The 15,216-nt window shown below is 41.0% G+C and overlaps 1 protein-coding gene across 1 annotated transcript in view; it reads right to left on the bottom strand.

Moving 5' to 3' along the window:
• LOC122561225 (uncharacterized) overlaps positions 1 to 15,216 on the bottom strand; it is a 152,305-nt gene that overhangs the window by 103,688 nt on the left and 33,401 nt on the right. The window contains 1 exon segment of the mRNA XM_043712843.2: positions 4,636 to 4,721. Coding sequence (XP_043568778.2) covers positions 4,636 to 4,721 — 86 coding nt within the window.

Here is a 15,216-nt window from a genome sequence, read left to right as displayed (position 1 = left end):
ATGTTTAAGGGAGACGAGGAGCCAGGTACACATCAGACATGATAGAAATCATGGTACAACATATCAGTTTGATTTATGCGAAGTAATTGATTGTGGCAAAGATATAGGGAGCTGGAGGGAGTATGATGTATACCTTTGTTTTTATGCCATTTACTATGACCCATGCCCGTCGTGGGATAATGTATTAAAATGGATTGGGGTACAATGGACCCCCAAGAGGTCATCACCCTTGGATAATAGATGGAACATTCGAGACCATGTGAGCCTGACAAAGGGGCAACTTGATCATTCTTCAGAGTTAAAAAATCCACTTTTGTTAACCCTGACAAAATTTGATATTAATCCTAGTCCAAAGGAGGTACAGAGTTACTGTGAGAGTGATGACAGAAGCTTTTATCTTGTAATAGGTGTAGATCAATCTGGAGTGGATAATATGGGATTATTAAAGGTAACCTTAGTGGACCCTCCTATGAGCCAGCCACAAACTGAAAGCACAAGTATGGAGGTAGAACCAAGTTCAGGAGTTGTGGTAATAGACCACAATAATCTTACGAGAAGGGACATTATTAAATTAGCTACCGGGTATGGGGACAAGAACTTATGGCTGGACTGGATGACAGCGACTGTAACCTCAATGAATATGAGTAATTGCGTCGCGTGTTCTTCGGCAAGGCCAACCCTATTTACTACCCCGGCCCCATTGTTCCCTAACATAGACCCAATCGAATTTCACTGTATGATGGCCCTCACTATGCAAGCGGACCCTCCAAATTGTACCACATTAAGTGCTATTTTCCCACCTGTAAAGAATTCTATGTTGCCTCCAGTGTTTACACCAAGAGCCAATAATTACACTTGTTTTGCTCGAAAGTCAAATATTGTCTTGGGAGACATGCCCGCTGACTGGTGTCAGGACACAATTAATGTAACGGGCTGGCAGAACGCTAGCACAATGGTTTGGGCCAGAGCTGATCTTTTTTGGTACTGTGGAGATAGAACACTGCATATTAGTCTACCTCCAGATTGGTCTGGAACCTGCGCAATGGTTAGGTTAGGGGTACCCTTATTCCTTTTGGGAGAACGCGACAGGGAATAAATCCATATACACGAATTCGTAGGGATTTGTTTGATGTCACTACTGGCTCAACCACTTACATAGATGCAATAGGTGTTCCCCGTGGTGTACCTGATGAATATAAATTGGCAGACCAGATAGCAGCAGGGTTTGAGAATCTCCCAATTATCGGGGTTTTATTCCCAGTTACGCCGAATAAAAACGTTGACCGAATTAATTATGTACATTACAATGTACTTAGGCTCGCCAATAGAACTAGAGATGCGGTGGCGGGACTTTCTGAACAATTGGCAGCGACCTCATTGATGACAGTTCAAAATAGAATGGCCTTAGATATGTTGCTAGCAGAAAAGGGGGGAGTGTGCTCTATGTTTGGAGATCAATGTTGTACGTTCATCTCCAACAATACGGCACCTGATGGTTCGGTCACCAGAGCCTTGGAAGGACTAAGAATTTTGTCTGAAGAAATGCATGAACACTCGGGTATTTACAACCCTCTAGGAGGACTGTTCGATTCATGGTTTGGGAAATGGAAAGGATTAATTGCCTCTGTGTTTATGTCCCTCGGAGGTATGATTATTGTGTTAGTGTTGTGCGGATGTTGTTGTATTCCCTGTATTAGATCTTTGTTAAACAGGGTAATTATTACAGCAATTGAAGGGAAGGCTCCCCCCGTCTTACCAGATGTCACAGATGGAGACGGAAACCATGGCTTTACCAAGGAGGGAGGACTATGCATCAGAGAGCGAATATGATGTATAGAACTGGTTGGTTCCTTTACAAGTCCCAAAAGGGGGACTTGTAAATATTAGATTAGATTAGATTACTTACAGTGTGGAAACAGGCCCTTCGGCCCAACAAGTCCACATCGACCCGCCGAAGCGTAACCCACCCATACCCCTACATTTACCCCTTTACCTAACACTACGGGCAATTTAGCATGGCTAATTCACCTGACCTGCACATCTTTGGACTGTGGGAGGAAACCGGAGCACCCGGAGGAAACCCACACAGACACGGGGAGAATGTGCAAACTCCACACAGTCAGTCGCCTGAGTCGGGAATTGAACCCGGGTCTCCAGCGCTGTGAGGTAGCAGTGCTAACCACTGTGCCACCGTGCCGCCCTTACTTTAAAAACAGAAGGCTGGCTGTGACTCTGGATGGATTCAGCACTCAAAACCCTGTGGTGACTCTGTAACCCAAGCAGGGGGGGGTGGTCACGTGACGTCCCCATCTCGCACCCGGAAGAGTGCGGGGCCGGTCACGTGGCGTGCCCGTTTCGCGCCCAGAAGAGCGCGGGGCGGTCACGTGACGTCCCGTTTCGCGCCCCGGAAGAGGGCGGGCGATCATGTGATGTTCCGTTTCGCGCCCCGGAAGAGGGCGGGCGATCACGTGATGTTCCGTTTCGCGCCTCGGAAGTGGGTCGAGGAGGTCACGTGATGCTCCATTTCGCGGGCAAAGAAGGTCACATGGGATCGGATAGCTAGGAATGCGAGGAGGCGGGGAATGGAGTCAGACTAACACCCAATCAGAAGATAATTCTACCTCAGTGTTTATATGACATTTTTTATTGTATAAAAGACTGAGGCAGGGACAAAACGAGGTCTTACTTTTTGAACTGATACACTTTGTAGTTTGTCAGGGACAAAGAGGTTTAGACCCAGAGCTCTGAATGCTTTGTTCACTTACTGTGTAAAATAAAATTAAGAGTGTGAGACCGAATATCTTCTCCTATTGCTTCATTTAAAAGAACACGCAGGACTTGGCTCACACATAGAAGAAAGTAAATTTAAATTGGTAGATTGAGCCAAAGCCCAACAGTTGCTATACAAAGAGACCTTGGAGTGCAGGTTTATAGCTCCTTGAAAGTGGAGTCGCAGGTAGATAGGATAGTGAAAAAGGCGTTTGGTATGCTTTCCTTTATTGGTCAGAGTATTGAGTACAGGAGTTGGGAAGTCATGTTGCGGCTGTACAGGACATTAGTTAGGCCAATTTGCAATATTGCGTGCAATTCTGGTCTCCTTCCTATCGGAAAGATGTTTTGAAACTTGAAAGGGTTCAGAAAAGATTTACAAGGATGTCGCCAAGGTTGGAGGATCTGAGCTACAGGGAGAGGCTGAACGGGCTGGGGCTGTTTTCCCTGGAGCGTCGGTGGCTGAGGGGTGACCTTAGAGAGGTTTACAAAATTATGAGGGGCATGGATAATAAATAGACAAAGTCTTTTCCCTGGGGTCGGGGAGTCCAGAACTAGAAGGCATAGATTTAGGATGAGAGGGGAAAGATATATAAGAGACCTACGGGGAAACTTTTTCATGCAGAGTGTGGTACGTATATGGAATGAGCTGCCAGGGGATGTGGTGGAGGCTGGTACAATTGCAACATTTAAGAGGCATTTGGATGGGTATATGAATAGGAAGGGTTTGGAGAGATATGGGTCGGGTGCTGGCAGGTGGGACTAGATTGGGTTAAGATATCTGGTCGGCATGGACGGGTTGGACCGAAGGGTCTGTTTCCATGCTGTACATCTCTATGACTCTATGGCTCCGAAAGCTTTTCATAGAAATGTTTGTAAGCACAGGAAGAATCTGAAAATGTGTTGCTGGAAAAGCGCAGGTCAGGCAGCATCGAAGGAGCAGGAGAATCGACGTTTCGGGCATGAGCCCTTCTTCAGGAATCCTGAGGAAGGGCTCATGTCCGAAACGTCGATTCTCCTGCTCCTTGGATGCTGCCTGACCTGCGCTTATCCAGCAACACATTTTCAGCTCTGACCACCAGCATCTGCAGTCCTCACTTTTTCCCTACAAACATTTCATAATGCTCAAACATTTTCTGAATATTTCAGTCTAGAACTTTCACAGATTGGTGCTATTTTCAGTAGGGAAAGAGCAGCCACGCTGGGTGAGGAACAGAAATTTAATACTATTTACATTAATTTTCTTAAGGAACTTCCAATATTTTCACCTTACTGTAACAGTTCCTCTTTCCTCTTTATTGTGTTAATCTGCTCCGAATGCTCATGCACAAACAAGTAATTGATAATTACAAATGATAATTACAATTTTCCTGGAGAATGTGTGTGTGGGGAACAAACTAAGCTTGATTTTAGTAGTGCTCATGAACAGAGGCCAGTTGCTTATCAAGCATTGGACTACCCACTGTGCCAAAACTTAGGGGTAGAAAGAAAGTGCAATTACTATGTTCAATTATAGATGTTTGTGGGATCAGCCCATCCATGGCTTCTAAGCTTCTGGTTCAAGATCTGAAAGCACAGTGGATTTTGCAATAAAAAGGAGGCCACATGCATTTCCATGGTAATAACTGACTGTCTGAATATTTCCAACTTGCCACAGTTTCCAAGAACAAAGTTCCCACCAGCTTTTGAAAGCACAACCAGAAAAAGTAATCCTTTGTGCACGATCACAGAAAATTAAATCAGTGCCCTAGGAATTTTCTCTAATTATGCAAACAAGCACTTGTCTTGCCTTGCTTCCCATGGGAAGCTCTGGAAATACTAAAGTAACAACAAGGAGTTAGAATTAGCATTTTTGTAAGCTCATACCAGCTGAAGAGCCATTGTGCAAGGCTGTATCCTTTCTGAATTTCTGACAGTCATCAGCTGATCGTGGTCGATTTGTATTTGTTGACCTACAGAAATAAAATAATATCTTTATTCTTAAACTTACTCTAATGGCAGTTTTCAGAGACACAATTTATGCTGTCCAAAACAAGTATTGGAGCTTTCATGTGGAAAATCTGCATGCCTGCAGAATGTATGTCATATTATTTTTGGAAACCATTGCATCTTCTACGCTACTGTTTCTTATGAGCTCCAGATAAGAGTTTTAAATTTAAGTACCAATCCATGAGACTGAGGCAGAAATGCACTGCTCCACAAAATAAAACTGGAACAAAATTTGTAAAATCTCTACTGAGGCATAAATAGATGTTGTATCAAAAATAAATATTGGCTCAAACCTTCCTAGCCAATCAGAACCATGGTATCTGATGCTGATCAGACAGAAAATTATGGTCTGGATGTTTCAATGGCCAGGTAATCACTCTGCAGCGCAGATGAGAATTGCATATTAGCACTCTGCAGATTTCCCATCACAAAAGACAGAGGGAATTGCCTCGGAAATTGAAGATTCCACTGGGGAATTCCCCTGCACTTGGAATCCTCTGAAAGTAACATTTGAAACTGGAAAATTCAGAGTTCTGCTGAAGTTAAGTAAATAGCAACTCAGGAAAGGTTAGATTATTAAACAGCGAGACTAACTTCAGAGTACCAATTGGTCAGAACAACAAATTACTTCAGAGCACCCCACCCCCCCCAACAACTTTCCCCAAACAATTTAAACCCTTTGGACCCTGACCTTTCAAAGTCCATTCATAACTGAGGACTCCATACACCTTCTTCTCCCAGACACTATGCATCCTCCCACCGCCGGATCCAGCATTACGATCTATTCCTCACCGCCCCATTCTGTACTCTGCAGCCCTCCATCTCACCCAGCCCCCAACCCTGGAATCTAGCAATACCACTCCCCATCCCACATCCCCTCTACCTATGGACCCAAAATGTCCCCTCACCACAACATGCCTTAAATACTCCATTCATCTGGAGTGACCACATTGTGTCCCAGTACCTTATCCCCTGTCTCCAGCACCCTATCCACCTGCCACCCTTCTCCCGGGCACTCATTTGGCATCCTACTTGGCATTCACGTGACTACAGGCCCAAACCTGGACATTCTATATTGACCCACCAGTGAAGTCATCGGGCTTGATAGAAAATTGGCCAAACTAAATTTAACATCAGCCAGCAGCTCTTGACTACAGAGAACAGTGGAAACCAAGGTCAAATAAGTCACAAAGGTTCAGAGGGAGCTAGTTATAACCAGCCTGTGGACAGTGTACTGAAAAAATGTCACCCTGACTGCCTCAGTTTGTGCACTTTATATCTTCACTTTATAACAGTGTCGTCTTTGAACCCAGCTCACGACCCCATTGGCCAAAGGTCATGTAACATTCTGGAAGTTTAGCAGTGAAGTGGGGATAAGCATACACTGGACATTGTGCCCTCAGTGAAGAATCAGCAAGGACTCAGAAAAGATTCACAGTAATCTGTGAATATGGCAGAAGAATATGTAGTGATCCAGGGGAAGATCTGCCCTGACCTGCAGGACCTACCTTCATGGAGACAGCCAGCCCTACCCAGAGAGGAAGGAGATTCCAACGGCCCAGGTCGAACACATGGATCACTGTGGGTAATATCCTTTCTCAGACAGATAGAGTTAGATAGCGAATAAATACTGTGGGAATTTGGGAAATACTCACATGGAAGATTTTGTTAATAAAACAGAATTGAATCCCAAACCAAATGGTGTCCCTTTGTCCACCAATGTTTTTAATACATCAGCCAGCCAAAGTGTCCAAAGTACAGGCAGCATTCATATCTGGAATTCCCTAATACCCCTAATCAGGTACCACTTCACCTCCCTGCCACCCTATCCACTTTGGCATCTTGCCCTACCTAACACACGAACCTCACACTTAGCTTACAAATGTACCCTTTCAGAATGGACATGTGGCTCCAATTTCTGAAAAAGAGCCCTGATCAGAATCTCCAGTCAAAAATGTGGAGTTCACTCATTTCATAACAAAGAAGGTGCAGAGTGCAGAATGCATTATGTATGCAATTGTCAATCTTCAGAAAATCTGGCCTTATGTTCTCTCCTAGTTATGTTTAAAAATGCTAAATATTCAATGCAGGATACAGAAGGAATCCCTCAATGTAGGAATCCACAGAGAGACCTGCAAAAAGGATCACGTGCCACCTTTCTACAATATCAGTTGCTGTATTTGGGTAACTCCTTAAAGGCTGCAATGTGCTAATGAATAAGATTGCATGACTGAAAAGGTAGGTGCATAGAATGAGCAGCTGGGGAGGTAATTGGTTGGATAATCAAGGATCAGGGTAGTTAGGTGGTTGGAGCAGACAGGTTGAGCCAGGGATCTGGTTTTGGTTAGATTGTCAGAGGATAATTGGAAGGAATGGAGGGGTGGCTTGGGATTTGGGGGTGCGGCAGGGGATCATTACCCAGGCATTAGACCAGGTTTTAAATCATCTGACATTCCTAAGTAACTAGGAGAAATTGGATAGATCTGTCACGAGTAGTAGAGGAATTGTTCTTTGGAAGTTTAAAAAAAAATAACAATTATATTCTCTGTTTCAAAAGTTGGAGCCTGACCAATTGAATTTCACAGTAGATAAGCAGGAGGCTAGAGGAGCATAGCAAGCCAGCCAGCCTGGTATAACCCTTCTTCAGGAATGGGTTAGCATTAGGATTTTTTTTGTCTCGAACTACAGTTGAATTTTACAGCCATCAGAAAATTTGGCAGCCAAGGAAGACAAGTACAAGAATGAGAGCAAAGGAAATATCCCCTACAGTATTGCTAGTGGACCAGGAGCAGCAAGACTGTTCGCCACCTCATTCTGCTGTTATCCATTTCCCCGCTGTTGGCATTCCATCTCCCTAAAGAATCTGCAGGCTTTAGAGACTGAATGGTCACAGGACTGGGCCACCCTCTAGGATCACAGCTTGGAACCTCAACCAAGGTCGGGAGTTGAAATTCACAGGACACATTCCCATAGCAGTTTTCTTTTTGCTCTTGCATTCTGTTTTATATAGAGTTCCCCAGTCTTGACCTCCGATTAACTGTCCTAACCCAATTCCCCAAGCCCACACGCCTACCTTTTAAATAGCAATATCATAAAATATTTTTAAGAAATAAAAATTACATTTAAACACTATCTTTAAAATTTTTGATAACTGTTATATAATTTTCTTCTATAGAGTTTAAGTAATATCTCAGCAATGTCACAAACACATATCTTGCAGTTTAAATACTGATGCTGTATCTCAGTGTTAAATAGCTTCATCAATCCTGAGATTATGTCCCCTTGTTCTCAAGTCACTAGTAAATGGAAATATCCTGTCTGTATCCACATTTTTTCTGCTAATATAAGAACTTTGTAAGTTTCAATAAGATCATCTCTCATTCTTCAAAATTCTAGAGACTCAGTTTTCCCAATCTCTCCTCATAAAACAAATTTGCCATCCTAGGGGTTAATCTGATGAATCTCCATTGCATTCCTTCTATGGCAAGTACTTCCTTCCTTCCAAAACTGTACACAATATTCTGGGTGTAGTCTTACCAAGGCTCCATATAACCACAACCAGACATCTTTACTTTGATATTAAAATTGTCTTGAAAGGAATAACTGCATACTATTTGCCTTAATTGCTTGTTGAATCCTAGCTTTAAATGGCTCATGGACAAAGATGCCAGATCCCTTTGGACACCCACAGTTCCCAGCCTCTGTCCATTTTCGAAATGCTCTGCATTTCTGTTTTATCCACCAAAATGAATATTTTCACATTTATTTACTTTATACTCCAACTGCCACATTCAAGCCCATTCCAATTCTCTTGAAGTCTCCTGGAATTCCACCCAGTTTGGTGTCATCATCAAGTTTGGAAATATTATGCACGGTCCCTACATCGCAATGTAGATTGTGAATAGTCATGGACCTAGCATTTCCCCTTTCAGTATTTGTTAGTCCTGAGAAAAACCCATTTATTCTTACTCTTTTGTTTTTGTCTATTAAACAGTTCTCAATACTAATTTATCCATCACCTTCTTCAATTTCACGTGCTCTACTTACTTCACTAACCTCCTATGTTGGACCTTATCAAAAGCCTTCCAAAAATTTAAATACACCACATCCATTGGTTCTCCTATATCTAAGCTGCAAATAACATCCTCAAAAGAGAACTTTAACATGTTTGACAAACACAATTTCATAAATCTGTGTCAACTCTGCCTACTTTTACATTTTTTTTCTAAATTCTGATGTTTATCCTATTGCTGACATCAAGCTAATAGGTCTTTAGTTCTCCATTCAATCTCTTTCTCCCTTTTTCAACAGTGGAGTTAAATTGTTGCCTTCAGTCAACAAGAACCTTTCTGGAATATATAGAATTACAAAAGATAATCGCCAATGCATCCACTACCTCCACTATGACTTACATTGACACTCTGCAAGAAACGCACCTGATGTATCAGATTTATCTACCTTCAATCCAGCAAATTATTCAAGTACTACCTTTTTATTAATATTACATATTTTTAGCTCTTCGGTTTTACATGTCGCTTGGTTGCCTAGTATTTCTGGGAGATTTCCTGCACAGATGCAAAGGAACTGTTTAGTTTCTCTGTCACTTCCCTGCTCTCCATATATAGTCTCCTCTCCCCATCTGTAATGGGCCCACATTTATCATTGCTAATCTTTTTCTTTGCACATTGATGGATGCTTTTTACAGTTCGTCTTTATTTTCTTCACTGGCTTAGATTCATATTTTTTATGCCTGACCTTTTTAATTTTTTTCCTTCCTTTGCTGGGTCATAAATTGCTCCCAAATCTTAAGCTTACCACTATTTCTGACAATCTTATAAGTCACTTCCATTGATTTAATAGATTTTTGACTTCCTGTATTAACCATGGCTAATCAGCTTGCTCTTTCAGAATCCGTGCCTGAGAAGAACATATATCTATTGCAGACCTTATAGTATTGCCTGTCTACTATTAGTTCTTTTCCCAATCCAACCTAGCCAACTTGCCCTTCATACTCTTGGTTTTCTTTGCTCAGATTTAAGATCCAAGCTTCAGGATAAAAAATGTAATATTCATACTTCACCATTTCAAAAAGGTTGTTTTACAGCAGGGTTATTAATTAGCTTTTCCTCATCACACAATACCAAATCCAGAATAGCCTGATCTTGAGTTGGCTCCTCAATAAACTGTCCCAGAAACCATCCTGTACATACTCCAGGAATTCATTCTGCACAATATTAGTGCTGATTAGTCTATATGGAAACTAAAGATAACCATTATTATTGTATTACTCACATAATGTGCATCTCTAACTTACTGATTCAAAGCTTGCTCAACATTAATGTTACACTTTGGTGTTCTATAAACAATGTCAGCTTCTCCATGCTATTTCTTAATTCCTCCCAAACTGATTTGACAGTGTGACACTTTGATCAAGGATCCTCTTTTACTGATGTTATCCTTAATTGGGTGCATTGACATACCTCCTTTTCATCTATTCCTCTAAATGTAGAATACCTTGAATGTTCACTTTCCAAACTTGGTGAAGCTAAAGAGACATCTCTATAATGGCAATAAAATCACATCCATTAATTACAATATGTGCATTCAAAACATACATCTTTTTTGTGAATGCTACACACAAAGAGAGTACCTTTAATTCAACCACATTAACATCATTCTCCATTATCGTTCTACATGATGTTCGCCATTGACTCATCTGCATTTTGTTATAGCTTACTATTTTTCTGCTTCTTTTTCCTAAATGTGCTTTTCTTGAATCTGAGCTCCCTCATAAGTTCCCTGCCCTACTAGAATCTCCCCATGAGGAACTTATTCCTCGTCCTGCAGAGATACAACCTGACCTTCCTCAGAACCTGTCCCAATTCCTCAGAAATCTGATGCCCCTCCTCCTACACCAGATTACCAGCCATGTGAACAGTTGTTCAATTCTCCTATTTCGATGATCAGAAACATGCAAGACTGGAAGTAACCTTACAATTACAAATTAGGAGGTACTGCTTTTCAATCTCCTTCCTAACTGCTCAAAGTCAGTTTTCAGGACTTCATCCCTCTTACCCGAGTCACTGGCACTGATAGGGCCCATAATTTCCAGTTGCTCATCCTTCTTGTGGACAAGGTCAGACCCCCACAAAATATTTTAAGAAGGTTGCCCAGACCCTAACTTTATCTTAATTTAAAGACAGATGTGAAGTGGGTGTTCCAGGTGTGATGCAACTACTCAAATCACTTGGCTATAAACAAAGCAGAATTTTATTTAAACACTACAGTTGAAACATGAACAAAAGAAAGCAGAATTTAACCTAACTACTGGAAAACTTAACTGACCCGATACAGCAACTTAACTAATTAACTGTTCCAATACAGTAACATCCCATAAACATATTCCTTGGCAAAAAAGTAAATTCAAACACAGATTCTTATAGGCAGAAGTCCAATCTGGGAGGGAACAACAAGAGAAATATCAGAGATAGACAGTTAGAAATCATTTACTGAAGCTTGCAACTCTTCTGGTACTCACATCTTGTGATGCTTACAGCTACAACAAACTAGAAAACCCTGAACTGGGATAACTGGCCATTCCCTTTCCATTGTTAAACTGTTTTAGCTTTCTAGCTCTCTCGATTTCCCAGCACCTCTGTCTTTACAACTTCTCTTCAAAAAAACCCAGGACAAAACAACCTTTTTAAAGTGACAGCATCAACATACCCTCCTCTGAAAAATGTGCTGCAGCCATTTTCTGATATCCTTCACCCTGGCACCAGGGAGGTAGCATAAATTCTGGAGTGATATTTTGAATCAAATTAGCTTTATTATCACCACATACTCATATCAGTATGTGAAAAGTTTACAAGTCACCACTTACCACACCATCTTAGGTACAAAGATGCCGAGGTACAGATTCTGGAGTACAAATTCTTGGGGAAAAATGTAGAAAAATAAAGAAATAACAAGTTTAGAATAACAGTCCTTCCATGATTGGATAATGAAAGAAGAAAGAAATAGTATTAAAAAAAAATTAGATACAGAAATACCGATGTTCTCCTGACTAAAGAACTAAAGTACTGACTATCAGTACTGCTCTTTCACTCTTCTGCCTCCCGATCTGTGTAACTAAGCCAACTGTGGTGCCACTGATTTGGCTCGGTCTGCAGTGCTCTGAGGAACCATCACCCTCACCAGTATCCAAAGCAGATAACAGAGAGTTTCAAATGAGACTGTCTCAGAGTCTGACTGCTCCAGCAGCTGGTTCTCTTGACACTGTTTGGAGATCATCCATTCCTTATCTGTTGCACACACCTAAGCAGTGGGGTCATCATCTTCCTGCTACCCCTATATTCCCATCACCTTGCAGATACATAACAGTGACTCTTGCAGCTGCTTCATTTCCAAAACCAATAAATCAAGCTTGCACAAACACTTCCTAGATACATGCTCATCTCAATCGCATGGAGGGCCCACCATTCCACACATTCCATATGCTGTACATTCCATTCAGCCAAGGTGTCCTGACATAGTTTAACTGACCTGACCATTTATTACAAACAGTATAGTCTACCATTTACTCAGCAACAATTCCTTCTGTTACACCAAAGAAAGAGCCAAGTACTTCACCAAACGCACCCTCCTTGAAATCTGTCTCTGCCTACAAGCCGCACAGAGACCTGTGTATTTACACTCTCTGGAGATACAGAGCAAAACTGGACCAAACCACTCACCTAATAAGATCAGTTACTCTCCAGTGCAACTGCTATGTCCTGTCCAGACAAAATAGAACAATCCTATTTAGCCAATTACCATTCCATCATTCTATTCTCAATTATCAGCAACACGATGGATTATGTCATTCACAATGCACTCAATTGATTTTAGAATTGATTTTGACCTCAACAATGGGAAACTCAACACTTTTGAAAGACGAACCTATAAAATCTTCAGCTAGAAGGGTTGGGTGAGTGATCCATTTTAAACTCCTCCTAAATGGCCTAGTATCACAGACATCAGTCTTCAGCCAATTTAAAAATTCCACATGCTCTCAATGACTAAAGCCACAGGACATTACAAAAGCTATGGGCCCTAGCATAATTTAAGCAATAGTAATACAGCACAAGTCTTCTGAACTAGCCAATCTGTTCCAGTACAGCTGCAACATTACTATTTACCTGACAATGTGGAAAACTATCCAGTTATGTCAGGTCTACAAAAAAAGCACAATTGAATGTGACTATTTCACACCCTATCAGTCTGCTATCTATCATTAGCAGAGTATTTAAGGTGTCATTGACAGTGCTGTCAAGCAACACTGGCTCAGCAATGATGTTCCCCAAAGCGCATTTGTATTCTACAAGGCTTACCGCAACAACAGACCCTATTACAGCCCTTGGTTAAAACTTAGATGTGAAATCCATTTCAGACATGAAATGAGACCCTTGACATCAAGGGCACATCATTACTAGTGTGACATCAAGGATCAAGCAAAACTGATCTGTAAAGAAATCGAGGGCAAATGTCACCGTAGGTAACAGGAGCAGAACTAGGCATTTGTCCCATTAAGTAATTTTTCCATATTTTTCCATAACTGGTTTTAACAGGTTTCCACTGTTGCTGGTACTTTCTGCAGATGGAGGTGGCTGTTGCTCATTGTTCTGAGGTTTTTGCCAGACAGTTTGAACAATTGCAAGTATGGAATACCGCAGGGAAACTACCAAGACATATCTGTTGACCCACGTAAGAGCTGTTCATTTTTAGAAACTTGGCCTCTCTTCCACAGTTACCTTCGGCACCCATTTTAAAATTCAGTGACCCATTTCATGAAAAGTTGTTTTCCTTTTAACAGAGGTCCTAAGTATTACATCAGCTATCAGTATTTGTAATAAGAGTGCATATTTTCATGACAGTGTCTCTTCAAAACGCAACCAGAGATGGGGATGCTTGTTGATAATTACAAAAATCAGGGCCATTTGCAATTCCTGAGATACTGAAGCAGTTTGCATCCCCACGCAGCAAGACCTTAATAACATTTAGGTTTTGTCTGATAAGTAGCAAGTAACATTCCCACTGCACATGGGCCCAGCTATGACCAACTTCAACGAGAAAGAATCTAATCATCTCCTTTTGACATTCAAATAAAGTACTATTGCAGAACAATTCCACTATATTCATTCTGGAGAACACCACTGACCAGAATCTTAATGAGATCAGCCGTATAAATACTGTGACTACAATTGTATATCAGAGCTTTGGAATGCTGCAGCATGCATCTCATTGCCTGATTCTCTAAAACCTGTCTACCATCTACAAGATAGAAGCTAGGAATGTAACAGAATATTTCTCCATTCCTGGTTGAGTACAGCCGCATTTGCACTCAAGCAGCTTGGCATACTTGACCAGGACCACATTCTTGTTCCTTAGATAGACTTCATGCACTTCACATGTGGCACACAATGATAGCAGTGTGCACCAGCCAAAAGATAAACTACAAGATCACACCAAGGCTCCTTTGATATCACCTCTAACCCATGACAAATACCACATAAAAGAACAAGAGTAGCAAATGCATAAGAATACCAACACCTGCAAATTATTCTCCAAGTCACACATCATCCTGACTTGTAACCCTATTACTACTCACTATCATTAGGTCAAACGTCTGGTAGTCCCTCTCTAACAGCACTCTTGGTGTACCAACCACAAAACATGGACTGCAGGCTCACCGCCATTTCCACAAAGTTATTTATGGATTGCTAATAAATACTAGCAATGTTTATAGCACACAAATGAATAACAGAGAATTGTTTTCATAACATAGAACTGCTCAAAATATGAAACAAGGAATTTCTCATAGTATTGCTCATGATATGTCAGTTGAAAGGCTGTTTGTTTACAAAGATAGAACTTATAAACATCGTAACACTCAATGCATTACTCTTCTAATATAGAACTAAGTCCACCTTAACATTGACAAGCTCAAATCATGATTAAGCATGCAGAGACTTAAATAATTTGGTTAGACACGCAGATACTGGAACACACTGCCAATTTCATGATGGATCATTCTAGAAATCTTGAAATGAAAAATGCAACATTTATTCTCTGTCAGAGATTACTTTACTGTTTTCAAGGCTTTATTTAAAAAAGGTCAATAAACATGGGATTAAAAAAACATTAAATTCAGATGGCTCTCAATAAATGCTGTAAAAACATGAGTAAAAGTTCATCTTATAGAAGGTTAGTGAAGAAAAGCTGAATAGTAGTGAATTCATTATTTATCCATCGCTACACTTACAAATAAATTAGCTAAAACAGAAATTGTAATGTACTTTTTTACTTTGAGTTGAGTTTTAATCCAGGAAACCACTCTGGTTAGTTAACAGGCAGCCATGGATTGAGATTCCTGGATCTCTCCTATCTGTCATAATGGAAATGAATAAGAAGGACTTG

The sequence above is a fragment of the Chiloscyllium plagiosum genome, unplaced genomic scaffold (genome assembly GCF_037043375.1).
Source record: "Chiloscyllium plagiosum isolate Xiang-an unplaced genomic scaffold, Cpla_swu_hap1 HiC_scaffold_2, whole genome shotgun sequence".
Taxonomy (NCBI): domain Eukaryota; kingdom Metazoa; phylum Chordata; class Chondrichthyes; order Orectolobiformes; family Hemiscylliidae; genus Chiloscyllium; species Chiloscyllium plagiosum.
The sequence above is the reverse complement of the archived record's forward strand: the minus strand, read 5'-3'. Positions and strand labels throughout refer to the sequence as shown.